The 15,885-nt window shown below is 43.3% G+C and overlaps 1 protein-coding gene across 1 annotated transcript in view; it reads right to left on the reverse strand.

Annotated features, from left to right (window-relative positions):
- Window positions 1–549: 549 nt before the first annotated feature.
- The window catches only part of LOC106602440 (uncharacterized), a 40,867-nt gene continuing 25,531 nt past the window's right edge, over window positions 550–15,885 (reverse strand). Inside the window, exons 3-13 of the mRNA XM_014195086.3 lie at window positions 14,033–14,128; window positions 13,678–13,761; window positions 13,386–13,478; window positions 13,059–13,252; window positions 12,680–12,873; window positions 12,293–12,375; window positions 9,273–11,792; window positions 6,432–6,631; window positions 4,242–4,332; window positions 4,033–4,091; window positions 550–1,816 (exon numbers count right to left, since the gene is read on the reverse strand). Of these exons, the coding sequence (XP_014050561.3) occupies window positions 1,675–1,816; window positions 4,033–4,091; window positions 4,242–4,332; window positions 6,432–6,631; window positions 9,273–11,792; window positions 12,293–12,375; window positions 12,680–12,873; window positions 13,059–13,252; window positions 13,386–13,478; window positions 13,678–13,761; window positions 14,033–14,128 (3,756 nt within the window). The 3' untranslated portion in view covers window positions 550–1,674. The remainder of the gene's footprint in view (window positions 1,817–4,032; window positions 4,092–4,241; window positions 4,333–6,431; window positions 6,632–9,272; window positions 11,793–12,292; window positions 12,376–12,679; window positions 12,874–13,058; window positions 13,253–13,385; window positions 13,479–13,677; window positions 13,762–14,032; window positions 14,129–15,885) is intronic.

A 15,885-nucleotide genomic window follows, 5' to 3' on the forward strand; every position in this document is an offset into this window, starting at 1 on the left:
ACAGGCTTCTAAAATGCAATATTGGTGCACAATTTCTACTTAAAATATCAAAGGGAAGCAAAAGGCACTCTTTTCGTGGAACGACCCGTTGCACTTGACTGGTGCTTTTGAACAGAATGGGTTCCAATACAAAAGCAAGGTGACCTCTTTGAGGCCGTACTAGGTCACTTCATTCACAATCAGATAGGCAGTATGTATTGTGTCCCTTGGGCATAATCATGCAGACCTCCACACAGCCCATATAGATCTCATTAACATATGCAGTGTCTGTATAGGCAATCTATTTCAACAGAATTCATATGGACAGCTGCTGGACATGAAGTCATGTAAAGTATGGCTTTTGCACATAACTACACACACTTTATAAATCCACTGTTCGGTTTATCCATGTGTAGGAATTCTGTGCTTGTTGTTGGGGGAATTATATTGAAGATTTAGGTGGCTGGAAACTAAGCCGATTCAAATTTAAAAAAAATGCAACAACAAAATGATGATAGTACTGTACTTAATTACAGATGTTGTTAAAAAAAGGTATTTTATAAATAAACATTTAATCATAAAGCATTCTCTTTTTATTGAAGGGCTCTAACAAGTTCAAGCACGGCTGAATCAATAACAGCAGTTTAAAAAACAACCCACAGGCATACAAACATAGCATTTAATAAAGGAATTAATAATCACACTTTAAAAATCCATTCATATACTGTATTTTCAACTGATCCATAGACATTTACTCCAGCATTCTTAAAATACTATTAAAATAAAACCAACATTATTAGTAAATCAGTATTGTCACTTCAAAACTATTTCAACTGTGTTAAACTTATATTTCATAATTTGCTGATGGTGAATTAGTTTTGTATTTTCTATCCAGCATTCCAAACACTGTATCTTTGGCAGTTCACATACTCTGGTTCAAAAGTGCAACTGACACACTCCCAAGCCTCTGCAGAATCCACTGAGCTTGTAAGACAAGTACCTTCAAGAGAATGCAGGACCTTAATAAGTTAATCGCTCAATGGAGGTTGTGCATCATCTTAAATGTGTAAATAGTTCTGCATAACTCATTGGCCACACTTTTTCTTATCAAATTGCATGTAAATTCAAAAAGGACATCAGGGACGTTTCTGAAACATACATGTTATTCCACTCACCAAATTGGCATATATGTAAATGGGCCACTGCAAAGCTTCATAAACTGTATACCTACAAAAAAACATTTTTTATAATTGTGCACCGTACAATCCTACAGACTCTTAGGGCTGGATTCAATCCGTATTGCCGAAGTATCGCTGAAGATCCACATAAATATGTAAAGGTCATTTCCGATTGAACCGACATATGCAGCATTTACCGCGAACGCAGTCTCCGCGACCGCGGGAACATTGACTTTAATTGTCAATCACGCTATAAAGCGGATCTCCAGCGCTACGGATTGAATAGCCCTTAGAGTGCTTCTTTCTTTGTACATCAATAAACTCAGAAAAACATACAAAGTTATAGGTTTGTCTTTACAATTTAAGCATATCAATGCAAGCCACATTAAAAGCCAAAGAGCAGAATCTCTAAACAGCTTTATAAATTATTCTGGAATAAAAAAAAGTGTTGTGTGTGCGTGCGTATGTGTCGTGTGTGTGTATCAGTATGTACATGTGTCGCAGTATGTGTGTGTATTCATTTTTCCAGGTTGAGCAGAAGGCTTGGCAGGTTCCTGTAGTCGATCTGTGGCAACACCAACAGGCAGTAGAGGAGCAGCCACAGCAGTAGGAGAATGTAGTACTCTGTCAACGAAGTAGGAGTCCTCATCTCCCTCCAGCTACACAGAGAGACAGAGAGACAGAGAGACAGAGAGAGAGAGAGAGAGAGAGAGAGAGAGAGAGAGAGAGAGAGAGAGAGAGAGAGAAAACTGGGTTCAGCAGAAGGTCGACAGAACCAAACAGACTTTAAACCCAGCTAGCACATTTGGTTCCTTGGAAATCGTGGGAATGTACATTTTTGGTTTCCATTTTGCCTGTTCTGGGTACTTGAATTTTTAGGTTGCAGGGAGGTTCTGAAAACGTTTTACTATGGTTCTCCGAAAGTTTTCCTAGGAGGTTTACTAACCTTCTGAGAACGGAAATAATAGGTTATTTGAAGGCAATTAAATAATGTTCTGAGAACATGTTCCAATAAGACTTTTAATAATACTGCTAGCTTAGGTTAACTGTTTTGAACTCCAAGCACAGATAGGACACCTGGAAATGAATTTGCTTAGGCATTAATCATGCAAACACATGTATTTTTTTATTGTGCCATGGCATCAGTGAGATTATGAACCTATTATCTTCTGTTCTATAGCAATGGAATTAGTTCACTGCGCCACCAGGATGGAGCTAGCGTGCCATGTTGGTTTTTTAACTCATACAAAGCTGTTCATTGTAGTCTATTCAAGCAGACCGCATTTCAAAGGAAACACTCATTAAGATTATGTGTGGCCAATTAGTGGGCGCAGCCAACACACCCGAACACACTTAACAAGATAGGCTAAAGACAGTATTGTTGACGCTGCGAACGTCATGTATGTTTTTAAATAACATTCTTAGAACGTTCTTTGAACGTTACTACTGTTTTCTTTTTTTCTTTTTTTATGGAAAGTTTTCTTAAGAACATGACTTTAAATAGAACCATGAGGAAAGGTGCAGAATATGTTATGCTGAAGTACTGAAATTTCCACAGAAGAACATTGTTTCTTAACATTCTCTGAACATTCTGAGAACATGACTTTAAATAGAAACATGAGGAAATCTGCAGAAAACGTTAAGCTGAAGTACTGAAATTCCCACAGAAGAAAGTTGTTTCTTAACATTCTCTGAACATTCTGAGAACATTATATAGAACCATGAGTAAACCTGTGGGAAACGTTAGGCTTAGGTACTGAAATTCCCACCTAAGAAATATATGGTTCTCAGAATGTTATGCGCTAGCTGGCTATCCTGCAACATTCCCAGAATGTTGTGAGAAGGTTAGATGCAAAATAATCATAGGACAACCATGCTCTCACCAAGCTCTATAAAACATATGGTTCTCAGAACATTATGTGCTAGCTGGGAAGAGATAATGTCAACATAAACAGCAGAGCTACAATTCAGGGTAAAATGGGTCAATGGTTGAATAAAAAGGATTTAGAATAGAAAAAACTGTTATATGTTAGGCTTCGCTAGTGACACCAAAACAAAAGCCCAGGATGGATTTCATTTATCCAGACTGAAGAGTTATTTTCATGTTGAATAGTTTTCTGATACTAATAATTTAACTATGTCTGGGATAGGCTGAATGCCAGTCTGCTTGTGCAATAATGCCAACTCCTTGTCACTCATTGTCATGAGCAATGGAGTTTGCAAGAGCAAAAAGAGATATGGGACAAGGTTAGTCTCATACTAATACTGTAACTAGGTACAGGAGTTTTGACACGACCAGGAAAAACTATGGGCCCTTGTTATACCCTTCATACAACTAGCACCTGATGTTTTTCTTGGTCAGATTTACTCCTGGTCCTCCTAATAACTACTAAGACAACATCTTTGTTCCTGAGCTACAGACAGCTGTGTTCCTTTATCTCTATGGCTGTGACCTAAATGGCACCCTATGGGCCCTGGTCAAAAGTTGTGTACTATAAAGGGAGATAGGGTGTCATTTAGGACGCAACCTATCTGTATGGCATCTCCCTCCCCAGAGGGCTGTAGATGATGTAATGATGTAAATGTTTCACACAATTACAACACCAAGCCAAGCTGTGCCCCATAGGAGTGATGGTATCAGTCGAATATTGTGTGTCTCTAATTCCCACGATGCCTCGCCTCAACACTCATACAGGAGGGTTGTCACGGCAACTACAAGATAGCCCCACCCAGTGACTTACGCTCAGACAAGTGAGCAAGAGAGAAACGGTTCGTGCAACAAACCTCTGTTTTGAACATATGAAGTTATAACTGTATAACAGTCATGCTGCACCCCGCCCTTTGGGGCTAGAGGCCTACTGACTCATATTCTTACCTGGTGTCAGACTTGGTACTGTGAGTTCGGCTGGATGCTCCGTTCTTCTGATTGTCCTTCTACGGGACAGAGGGATACGTATTACAATCCCCAAAACATGAGTGATGACGATAAAAGCACAGGTATTGTTTGTAGGCTCATCTTATGGTAAAATACTTACATAGGAAATAATGATATTTCCTAAATATCTGAAATGTTTTGCAACAAACCTCATTAGAGCCAGTCACCTTCCTCTGGTGGAGTGGTGTAGAACACATAGAACACCGTTCATCTGTGGTGCCATCACTGTCCGCTTCCCTCCTGTTCAAAGAGAGAGAACGAAAGAGAGACAGACAGACGAAGCGAGACAGCGAGAGAGAGTCAGACAGAGAGAGAGACAGAGAGAGAGCGCTATATTTACATTTCTACTAGATAAGAAAATGTACGAACACTATCATTCAGAACAAAGAAAACATCTTGTTAGCTATTATTTACACAGTGACTAACATACTGTTCATCTTACTCATTAAAGCAGAGAGAAAAAAGCCACTATTATTGCAATAAAACATTTCAGAATCAGTCATCATCAGCATAGATTATATAATTGAATTACAGTGCATTCAGAAAGTATTCAGACCCCTTGACTTTTTCCACATTTTGTTACGTTACAGCCTTGCCTTATTCTAAAATGTATTAAATTCTATTTTTCCTCGTCAATCTACACCCAATACCCCATAATGTCAAAACAAAAACAGTTTTTTAGACGTTTTTGGAAAAAACTGAAATACCATTTGCTATGAGACTTGAAATTGAGCACAGGGGCATCCTGCTTCCATTGATCATCCTTGAGATGTTTGTACAACTTGATTGGGATCCATCTGTGGTAAATTCAATTGACTGGACATGATTTGGAAAGGCACACACCAGTTTATATAGTGTATGTCAGAGCAAAAACCAAGCCATGATGTCAAACGAATTGTCTGTAGAGCTCCAAGATAGGATTGTGTCGAGGCACAGATCTGGGGAAGGGTACCAAAACATGTCTGCAGCATTGAAGGTCCCCAAGAACACAGTAGCCTCCATCATTCTAAACTGGTGAGCTATAGAGCTGGCCGTCCGGCCAAACTGAGCAATCGGGGGAGAAGGGTGTTGGTCAGGGAGGTGACCTTGAACCCGATGGTCACTCTGGCAGAGCTTCAGAGTTCATCTGTGGAGATGGGGAAACCTTCCAGAAGGACAACCATCTCTGCAGCAATCAGGCCTTTATGGTAGAGTGGCCAGACGGAAGACACTCTTCAGAAAAAGGCACATGACAGCCCGCTTACAGTTTTCCAAAAGGCACCTAAAGACTCAGACCATGAAAAACAAGATTCTCTGGTCTGATGAAACCAAGATTTAACTCTTTGGCCTGAATGCCAAGCGTCATGTCTGGAGGAAACCTGGCACCATCCCTACGGTGAAGCATGGTGGTGGCATCATCATGCTGGTTGGATGTTTTTCAGTGGCAGGGACTGGGAGACGAGTCAGGATCGAGGGAAATATGAACGGTGCAAAGTACAGAGAGATCCTTGATGAAAACCTGCTGCAGAGCCCTCGGGACCTCAGACTGGGGCGAAGGTTCACCTTCCAACAGGACAATGACCCTAAGCACACAGCCAAGACAATGCAAGAGTGGTTTCGAGACAAGTCTCTGAACGTCCTTGAGTGGCCCAGCCAGAGCCCGGACTCTGGAGAGACCTGAAAATAGCTGTGCAGCGACGCTCCCCATCCAACTTGACAGAGCTTGAGAGAATATGCAGAGAATAATGGGAGAAACTCCCCAAATAAAGGTGTGTCAAGTTTGTAGCGTCATACCAAAGAAGACTCGCTGCCAAAGGCGTTTCAACAAAGTCCGAATACTTATAATTATAATTTTTTATACATCTGCTGAAATGTCTAAAAACCTGTTTTTGCCTTGTCATTATGGGTAATTGTGTGTAGATGGATGAGGGGAAAAAAAATATTTTATTCATTTCAGAATAAGGCTGTAAAGTAACAAAATGTGGAAAAAGTTTCCGAATGCACTGTATGTCATTATGTAATTTGAAATGAAGAGCCTCTTAATGTTAGTGGAGAGGAAATTAGCTTCCAAGTTCAATGACTAGCCAGATCTAAACACATTTCATTGAGTACATTTAAGGAATTTTGCTCTATCAAACTGGGAGGCCCAGTTCTGAAGTCATTTCTTTCGCTGCTTAACATTGCTTTCCCCCAAAATAATGTTCTGTGCTGTGTTTCTCAGGCGGCGTCCCAAATGGAACCCTTTTCCCTATACAGTGCACTACTTTTGACCAGAGCCCATAGTAGTGCACTATAAAGGGAATAGGGTGCCATTTTGGACACAGCCCAGCCGTACCAGGGACCTAAGAATAGTATCCTACCTCATGGTCTCATTGTTTTCTCTGGCAGCAGAGGCAGGCTTCTCCTCATCAGTCCTGGTGAGATCACTTCTCTCAGCAGCTCCACGGTGGGTCTCCATCTCTGTCTCCACCACACCCCCATCTCCCTCTGTCTGCTCACCCAGCACGGAGCACCATTCCTGTGGGCCCGATAGCCTGGAGCCCCCTCTCACTTCAACCTCCTGGGCACACATGGGGGGGGGGGAGACTACTTTAAAGTGTAAGGGGAAGGTGGAGGTTGTTGGATAGGATCATAGGGTATGGATGTAGTGGGTGTGGGGGTAAAGGGTTACTGGCTAGTCATCAGTGATGGGGGAAAATCGATACAGTTACATATCACAATATTATTTTGGACAATATTATATAGATACTTCCGACTCCCAAGTATTGACTTGTAAAAAATGTACATATATACACACTGCCGGTCAAAAGTTTTAGAACACCTACTCATTCAAGGGTTTTTCTTTATTTTTATAATTTTTTACATTATAGGATAATAGTGAAGACATCAAAACTATGAAATAACACATGAAATCATGTAGTAACCAAAAAAGTGTTAAATAAATCAAAATATATTTTATATTTGAGATTTTTCAAATAGCCACCCTTTGCCTTGATGACAGCTTTGCACACTCTTGGTATTCTCTCAACCAGCTTGATGAGGTAGGCACCTGGAATGCATTTCAATTAACAGGTGTGCCTTCTAAAAAGTTAATTTGTAGAATGTCTTTCCTTCTTAATGCGTTTGAGCCAATCAGTTGTGTTGTGACAAGGTATGGGGGTATACAGAAGATAGCCCTATTTGGTAAAAGACCAAGTCCATATTATGGCAAGAACAGCTCAAATAAGCAAAGAGAAATGACAGTCCATCATTACTTTAAGACCTGAAGGTCAGTCAATACGGAAAATAGTCAAGAACTTTGAAAGTTTCTTCAAGTGCAGTCACAAAAACCATCAAGCGCTATGATGAAACTGGCTCTCATGAAGACCACCACAGGAATGGAAGACCCAAAGTGACCTGTGCTGGAGAGGATAAGTTCATTAGAGTTACTAGCCCAAATAAATGCTTCACAGAGTTCAAGTAACGGACACATCTCAACATCAACTGTTCAGAGGAGACTGTGTGAATCAGGCCTTCATGGTCGAATTGCTGCAAAGAAACCACTACTAAAGGACACCAATAAGAAGAAGAGACTTGCTTGGGCCAAGAAACATGAGCAAAGGACATTAGACCGGTGGAAATTTGTCCTTTGGTCTGGAGTCCAAATTTGAGATTTTTGGTTCCAACCGCCGTGTAAGACGTTGAGTAGGTGAACGGAAAATCTCCGCATGTGTATTTCCCACCGTAAAGCATGGAGGAGGTGTTATGGTATGGGGGTGCTATTGACACTGTCTGTGATTTATTTAGAATTCAAGGCACACTTAACCAGCATGGCTACCACAGCATTCTGCAGCGATACGCCATCCCATCTGGTTTGCGCTTTGTGGGACTATCATTTGTTTTCAACAGGACAATGACCCAACACACCGCCAGGCTGTGTAAGGGTTATTTTACCAAGAAGGAGAGTGAGGGAGTACTGCATCAGATGACCTGGCCTCCACAATCCCCTGACCTCAACCAAATTGAAATGGTTTGGGATGAGTCGGACCGCAGAGTGAAGGAAAAGCAGCCAACAAGTGCTCAGCATATGTGGGAACTCCTTCAAAACTGTTGGAAAAGCATTCCAGGTGAAGCTGGTTGAGAGAATACCAAGAGTGTGCAAAGCTGTCATGAAGGCAAAGGGTGGCTATTTGAAGAATCTCAAATATAAAATATATTTTGATTTGTTTTACACTTTTTTGGTTACTACAAGATCCCATATGTGTTTCATAGTTTTGATGTCTTCACTATTATTCTACAATGTAGAAAATAGTAAAAATAAAGAAAAACCCTTGAATGAGTAGGTGTTCTAAAACTTTTGACCGGTAGCATATAAATATATGTATGTTTTTGTTTGTTTCTTTGTTTTTGCTAGGTAGCATTAGCTAACGCTGGTCGGCTGTACCTGTGCCAAAACTCAAATATTTTTCATCTTATAGCTTGTTCTTCATCTTCTTTTTAAATAGTGAGCCAACATGTTTTCAGCACTTTTATTTCCATGACTGATCAAAACTCATTTATTATGCTCTCTCCTGTCTCTGCAGAAGACATATAATGAGAAATATGTTTGCAACATCAAATTGCAATAAAATCACAGTATCGAATCGCAATACATATAGAATCGTGAGAATAGCAATACATATCAATTCGGCACCTAAGTATCGCTATAATATCGAATCATGAGGTCCCTTTCAAATCCCAGCCCTTGTAGTCATATAGAGTAGCACAAAGCACTTGATAAAAAATATCGCTCTTTCTTTTTAACTGTCTTGAACATTAGCTCCAATGTCCCTCCTTTAAATAATGGGTAACGTTCTCATGAGTGATTCATGATTCATGGTTGGTCAACACAGCTTATGAAAGGTAAATATGCTAAATATGACTTGGTATGCAGAACATCTAGCACCAAAACAATGCATATATTATCAGACGCCCAGACAGACACGTCAGATAGAACCAGAGAAAAGGATGACAGATAATAACACATGCAGACAGATTATTGCATATAATGAGACGGTGACCTTGTCCTATGTGTATGTGTGAAATGTCACGTCACTCTGATGTTGTCTGGTGTTGTTTGGATCACCTTGCACACACACACACATACGCATGCAGGAGGCGCGCATACATGCACACACACACATACACAGATCTGTCCTTGTTGTCCATACACACTGGCTTACCTTATCCTGCTTCTGCATTGTTGACTCCTCTCTGAGAGCTTCTTGATCCAGTTGGCTTTTTATGTGTGAGTCTGGACTGCTGTGTGCGTGTGTCTCTGTATGTGTCTCTGTCTGGCTATGTGTGTGCGAGTCTGTGTGTGTCTCTGGTTCTGAGGACGGTGCTGGTTGTAGCGCTGCAACACTAAAGGTTGAGGGCCAGGTCTCTACTGACTTGCTGAAGGAAGAGGACCACGGCGATGTCTCCACGTCGTTCTCTGGTTCCTCTACAGGACCACAGTCATCTGTATCCGGGTAGAACAGGTCCATGGGTTCCAGAGTCTCACTCAATGTCATTGTCTGATCAAGGGCCCCACTCATGTCAGCTTGGAACAAGTCCATTGGTTCACTTTCAGGCTTCTCCATTGCACTGCTCCACTCACTGTCTGTATAGGCCACATTGACACTCTTGGTTTCACTCTTTTCTGTGTCTGCCATTTTGTCCCCTGTCTCTTCAACAGTAGAGGCCTCTGTCTCACTATGACTGCCCTCAGTATGATCCTCTGCATCCTTTTCTATGTCTCTCTCTTGACCAGGCGGGAGGAATACAGACTGGTTCTTGGTGTGTGTGTCTGAGAGAGGAGAGCGAGGAACCGGGCCAGTGAGGACCAGTCCAGGGTTAGGCTCCACGAAGGCCTCAGTGACATGGGAGATGGGGACATCATAGTGGGGGACCTCCACTACAGTCTCTCTGTTGTCTGTGGCCCCAGACCCAGTAGCATCCACCCTGTCATGGCCATTTTCTGCCCCTCTCTTCTTCTCAGGAACTACAACATTCACTTCAGCATCTCCACCACAAGGGGCTGTCTCACTATTTTCAACCAAGCCACCTCCAGGGGGCCCACGCAGGTCTGGGTCTTCATCCCCAACCTCTGCCTCTCTCTCTGGGCTCTGGGTCCTATCGTCTCTGTCCTCTGCTGGGAGTGTGGAGCTCTGCCGATCGTCTGTGCAAGCCAGAGATTCAGGGTCCTTTTTCCCAGTATGGCTCTCCTCTTCTGGTTCTGAGGATCCCCCCTGGATGGTCCGACTCTGGTCCATCTCCATATACGGTTGTGACTGCTCTGTGACCTCATCCGCCTGCGTCGTAGTGTTCTCCTGTGACTCTATGTGGCCGTTCAGAACGTCCTTTATCTTCTCTTGTGTTTCTGACTCTTCTGTGACCTGCTTGTGCCTTTCCTCTGACCCCTCCTGGGACCGCTCCCAATTTCTGTCCCTCTCTGACAGGGACGTAGTCGATCTGTGTTCCGTCACCACTCTGTCAGTCACATCACTTTGACCCTCTGCTTTATCAGAACGTTCCGTAGCTAACCCTTCCTTTGGGTTTCCAGCCGTCCTGGAATCTGTAGATGGTTCCACTGTTTCCTTCTTGGCACATTCTGATGCTCTGTCTGTCCTCTCCAGGACACCGTCCTGCTGATTTGGCTTTTCATGCAGGTCAGAGGTCTCCTGCTGTGAATGGCTGATTTCCTCGTGTTGAGGAGAACACACCGCTCCTCCTGTCTCACCCGCACACACACTCTCACCCACACGCACACTCTCACCCTCACACACACTCTCCCTTTTCTGGTCAGAGTCAGTCTGCTGAGGCTTGTCAGAGAACTCTAAAGATGGCCGCCCCTGTTCCTTGCTGACGCCATCACTCTGACAAGTAGTTGTGTCTATTCCTTCTGAGTCACTTTCTGTTCTCTCTGTTATGTTCTTTCCTTCTCTTTGATCAGGCTCCTGCTTGGCTGCCTTGTCCTCACTCAGTTCCAGAATGTAGCTACACACCTCCTCCTCGTCTTCCTTCTCTTTCTTCTTCCTTCCCTCCCCATCCTCTTCTAGTTGTGAATTGGCCCTGTACTGTGTGCTCTCCACTGAGCTAAAGGAGTAGTTCCCCTCGTCGATAAACAGCTCCGGCATCACTTTCTGTTCCTCATCCTGAGGCTTTCCTGCCTTTGGCCCCATAACCGACGGCAACGGATCCTCCAGATCAGGTGTGACCCCATGGGGTGTGGAGGGAGGGATGTCCCAGGATACCCCGCTGTCACATAGCGACCCGTCGCTACGGCTCTCCACGGACCTGTCTGGCGTCACTGCCTCGCTCGGCAGGCGCTCCCAACAGGAGTCTGGCGAACCGATCACAGAGTCACTGATTGGTGAGTCACAGGAAACAGAGCCGATGACCGAGTCGACAAATGAGGGCTGCGGAGAGCTGGAGACGGTGAAGACAGGGCTGGGGGTGGTCCCTACTGACGAGCCTTCGTTGACCGGGGAGCGCTCCACCACAGGCGGTGATGTGGGGGACTTGAGCTCCTCCGAGACAGAGGAGATTAAGATTTTGGGCGGGTGCTGGACTAAGTCCCTCCGGACCACAAAGGGCCTCTCTCGGTCCCGACTCCGGTGAACGCCATTCCTCAGGTCGTGGGAGGAGTCGTTGACACGACAGCTGAGTCTACCTGACGACACACTTCTCTGTATCACATCAGATACATTCTCCTGGGGCTGAGAGTGACAAAGAGAGAGAGATTTATCAGGTTATCTGTATCTAGTGCAGGGGTGTCAAATATCTAGCCCACGAGCCCAATAATTGTTTTTTTTACGATCTTAATCAACATCGAAATGACTAAAACCAAATCAAAACTGTGTAGAAATCATAATAGACCGACATTTATAGTCTCTTCACTCTGTCCAGCTTGCTAATAGTCATTGAAACGAAAGCTAGACAATCAGGGAAACGAAAAGCAAAGGATGAAGGACGATTTTTGGGAAATATGATACATTTTAAGTGCGTCCCTCCAGACCTCGGTGAAGACCGACTGCAGCCCACGGGGTAACATTTGTTTGACACCCCTGATCTAGTGGTTTGTATAAACTACTGTATATATCATATATCGATCATGAGATGAATATTATGCAGACACTGAATGTGTTCCAAATGGCACCGCATTCCCTATATAACGCACTAGTTTTGACCTGAGCCCTTGGGATGCAGTCTCTCTCACCTCTTCCATCCCAGGGAAGTGCTCCAGGAACTGGGACACGTAGGTCATGATGGACTGCTCATCTGGAGGGTTAATGGTCACGTCTGTGGAGATGGAAATGCGGGAATGATAACAGAGGGACTTAAGATCGACTAGTGGTAAATCTTCTAATACACTCTGATTGTACAGCATAATTGTAGCCCAGTCCCAGATCTCTTTATGCTGACTTGTCAACTGCTATGGCCGTTGTCATGTCAACTATTTTGGCAAGACAACGGCCATAGGAGTTGGCTATACAGCCCTAACAGATCTGTGATCAGGCTAACATAATTGCCCCTTGTGGCAATGAATAAAGTCTCAATTAATTGAATTGGATTGAATTTAACTGAATTTAATTGAATAATTTACCCTCTGGTTCCAGTAGTCTGGGTATGCCCAGGCTGTAGTGGGCTGTCCTGAAGGCATCCTCTAGGTTCTCCCTGGCTGTCCTCAGCAGAGCTCTCCTCATGTCCACCAGGCTGGGGTCAATAGACTTAATGACGGCCAGGAAGGCCAGCCCACTGGTCCAGCTCTTCCCAAAGTCCTGCACCGCCACACCGTACCTGACAAGACAAGACTCGGCCAGTCAGCAACATCTGACACTAACACTTGAACATGACTGCAGTCAAACTTTCAAACTTGTGTGTATGTATTACCGAATTTCCACAGGTTCATCAAATACCATATCCTATTTGTGAGTTAGTCTCTTATGAATTTGACATATGATTGCTGTCCAATCACAACTCACTTCCTGGTGCGTCTCTGGACCCACTGCAGGAGCGTCTTGATGGCTTTCCCATGATCCCTCATGGCGATGGAGCGTGGCCTCTCATCGGAAGGCGTGCTGGAGTGGGAGGTGTCAGAGTCGGAGCTGGTGGGGAGCGAGGAGAGGCTGGAGGACGAGGGGAACTGGCTCTTAATGTTCCCTGTCAGCTCCTTGATCTGAGAGAAGGAGGAAGACTAGGCACTTATTTCATGACTTAATATCTGAGAGAGAGAGAGGGGGGGGGGGGGGGGAGAGAGAAAGAGAGGAGAGAGAAGAAAGAGACGGTATAGAGAGAGAGAGAGATTTTACTTGGAAAAACAGGATAATATTCCAGATGAGTCCGAGAACGATGGAAGAGTTGCCATCGGCGACATCTGCAGCATCAATACTGACCAGCTTTACCTGTGCAGGTAAACACACCCAGGTAAACAATCCAACCAATCAACAGGATATTTAGACAGTGGTGTGCTGGTGCCCCTCCCAATATGAAAAAAATTGCTTCAGCTATAAATATCATTGAAGGGAATAAAGCTGAAACGTCTTCTATAATTTCAGGATGTTTATTAGACACTTCCCTAAATAGGTGATTGGTGATACTCACATTTCTTTCCTCTAGGAAGGTGAGGACCTTTGCGATGTTGTTCAGCCTGAAGATACGATGTGAGGATTGTTTCCATCCATGAAGCTGGAGGAGGACACCGACCATAAAAAGCTGGGTGAATTGTTAGCCACCGAAATCGAACTCAAACACAATCTTTAACACATAACTTCTCCATATCTAACATGGCCATGGGCTGCCTCCCAAATGGCACCCTATCCCCTACATTGTGCACTACTTTTGACCAGGGCCTATAGGGAATAGGGTGCCATTTGTGACGCAGGCAAATGAATCAACAAAGCATCACTAACATCTGAATACTGTGTGGATGGTGTAGTATTGTCGGTGGAAACCTCACCAGCTTGCATCCGGACAGTTCCTCCAGCAAGGCCATGAGTATTCTTCCATCCTGGATATCTCTGAACAGGTCGTTTACCTCCATCGGAGGAGTGCACTGAAGACAGGAGGAGAGGAGAGTGAATCTTTCAACAGCCCTGATGATGTAAAAAACACACTTCAGTCTTCCTTTGATGATGCTATTGTGCTGCAACAGCTACAAGTGTGTGTGTGATGTCTGACTTAAGTGCACATGTAGCATAAGTAGTGGAGTATAATGACCATTGACATTTCTCTGGTGTTGGTTTTATGCTGGCTGGTAGGACTGCCAATAACTGTCAAAGATGGATCTTTTCAGTATAATGAGCAGTCCGTCAAAACAGCTATTAAGTATTAGCTACGACATCAAACCGAACCATGCATGAACCAATCTCTCTACATCTGAACGCTTACTTGAGAGAGGGAGTGAGCAAAACTTTCCATCGAAACCCAGCGGACAAGCGTATGATTGTCGATTAGTGGGTCAGAGATTTGATGTAACGCCAGACAGTGTGTCAGAGAAGAGAGGTTCATTGTGTGAGAGAAACAAAGACTTAATCACTTTTGGACTCTCTCTCTCTCAGTCAGCCTTATGGCTCTGCTCTGTTATCATCTCATCTCTCTGTCGCCTGAAACCTTAGAAGCACAAAACAGCCTTGCCAATGCAAACAATGGTGTAAGGCTAGAGTAGTGAAACTCACTGAATGACTAATGGCAGAGTAGTGTGTGTGTGTGTGTGTGTGTGTGTGTGTGTGTGTGTGTGTGTGTGTGTGTGTGTGTGTGTGTGTGTGTGTGTGTGTGTGTGTGTGTGTGTGTGTGTGTGTGTGTGTGTGTGTGTGTGTGTGTGTGTGTGTGTGTCACTTTGTGAGCGAGAGAGAGCGGAGGCGGTGGGGGTGAAGAGAGGGAAAGATAAAAAAATATGTAAACAATTTGTGAGCACAAGTGTATGTGTGCTTGAAAGTGGAGGGAACACAGAACGCCTGAGGGTACGTGTAGGTTAGCAGACAAAGAGAACGTATGTGCGGGCCTTTTCACCATAGTTCCTTGGTAAATTGTTCAGGAATGCTATTCATGTAAATAAAACAGTTCTTCAAATTACACAATGCAATCTGAGAAGAAAGGAGGGGGAAAAAGTACAAAAAAGGCCTGTGGCGATTATTCCATGCCAGCATGGCCCGAAAATATTTTTGTATCTCAGATTGTTCTGGCAATTCTCACATAAAAACTTAATTGGGAGGAAAGATGTTTGATATGCTAATTACTTTTGTAACAAACCATTTTTTTATCACAATAAAAGACGCCATGTTAGGCACTCTTTAGACCTATACATGCCCCCTATAAGACCCAATAATCAGGGAACCATACATGATACAGGCATCACCTTGGTGTCATTATACTCCTAATACTGTGCTCTAAAATATGGAGTATCGCTACATTCTGAAATACAATTTAACACGTTAATTTATTCAACATTAAAACTATTAATAGTATTATCTCAAAAGTACCCTTTTTGATTTTGTTCATTTTTAAACATATTATTTTAAACAATATACTCTACACGTATGTCAAATATACAGAGTGGGCTCTCTCCTACTTTTAAAGTTATGAGCAATTTTATGAGCGCCACCAAAACAGTGAATGGGAAAATGGATTTTAAGGGAACTCCCACTGCTGGTGATTTGCTGAATGTGCAATCCTACAGAAGGGCTGTGATTGGTTAATGATCTATAATGTCAATTTGTACGTATAAAATTGATAATTTCTTCAAAGTACCACAGAGCCCACTCTGGAAATCTGATGTGTTTAAAGAGAATATTGTTCCAAATAAGCAATAAA

Source organism: Salmo salar, chromosome 01 (assembly GCF_965601325.2).
Source record: "Salmo salar chromosome 01, fSalSal1, whole genome shotgun sequence".
In the NCBI taxonomy this organism is placed as follows: Eukaryota; Metazoa; Chordata; class Actinopteri; order Salmoniformes; family Salmonidae; genus Salmo; species Salmo salar.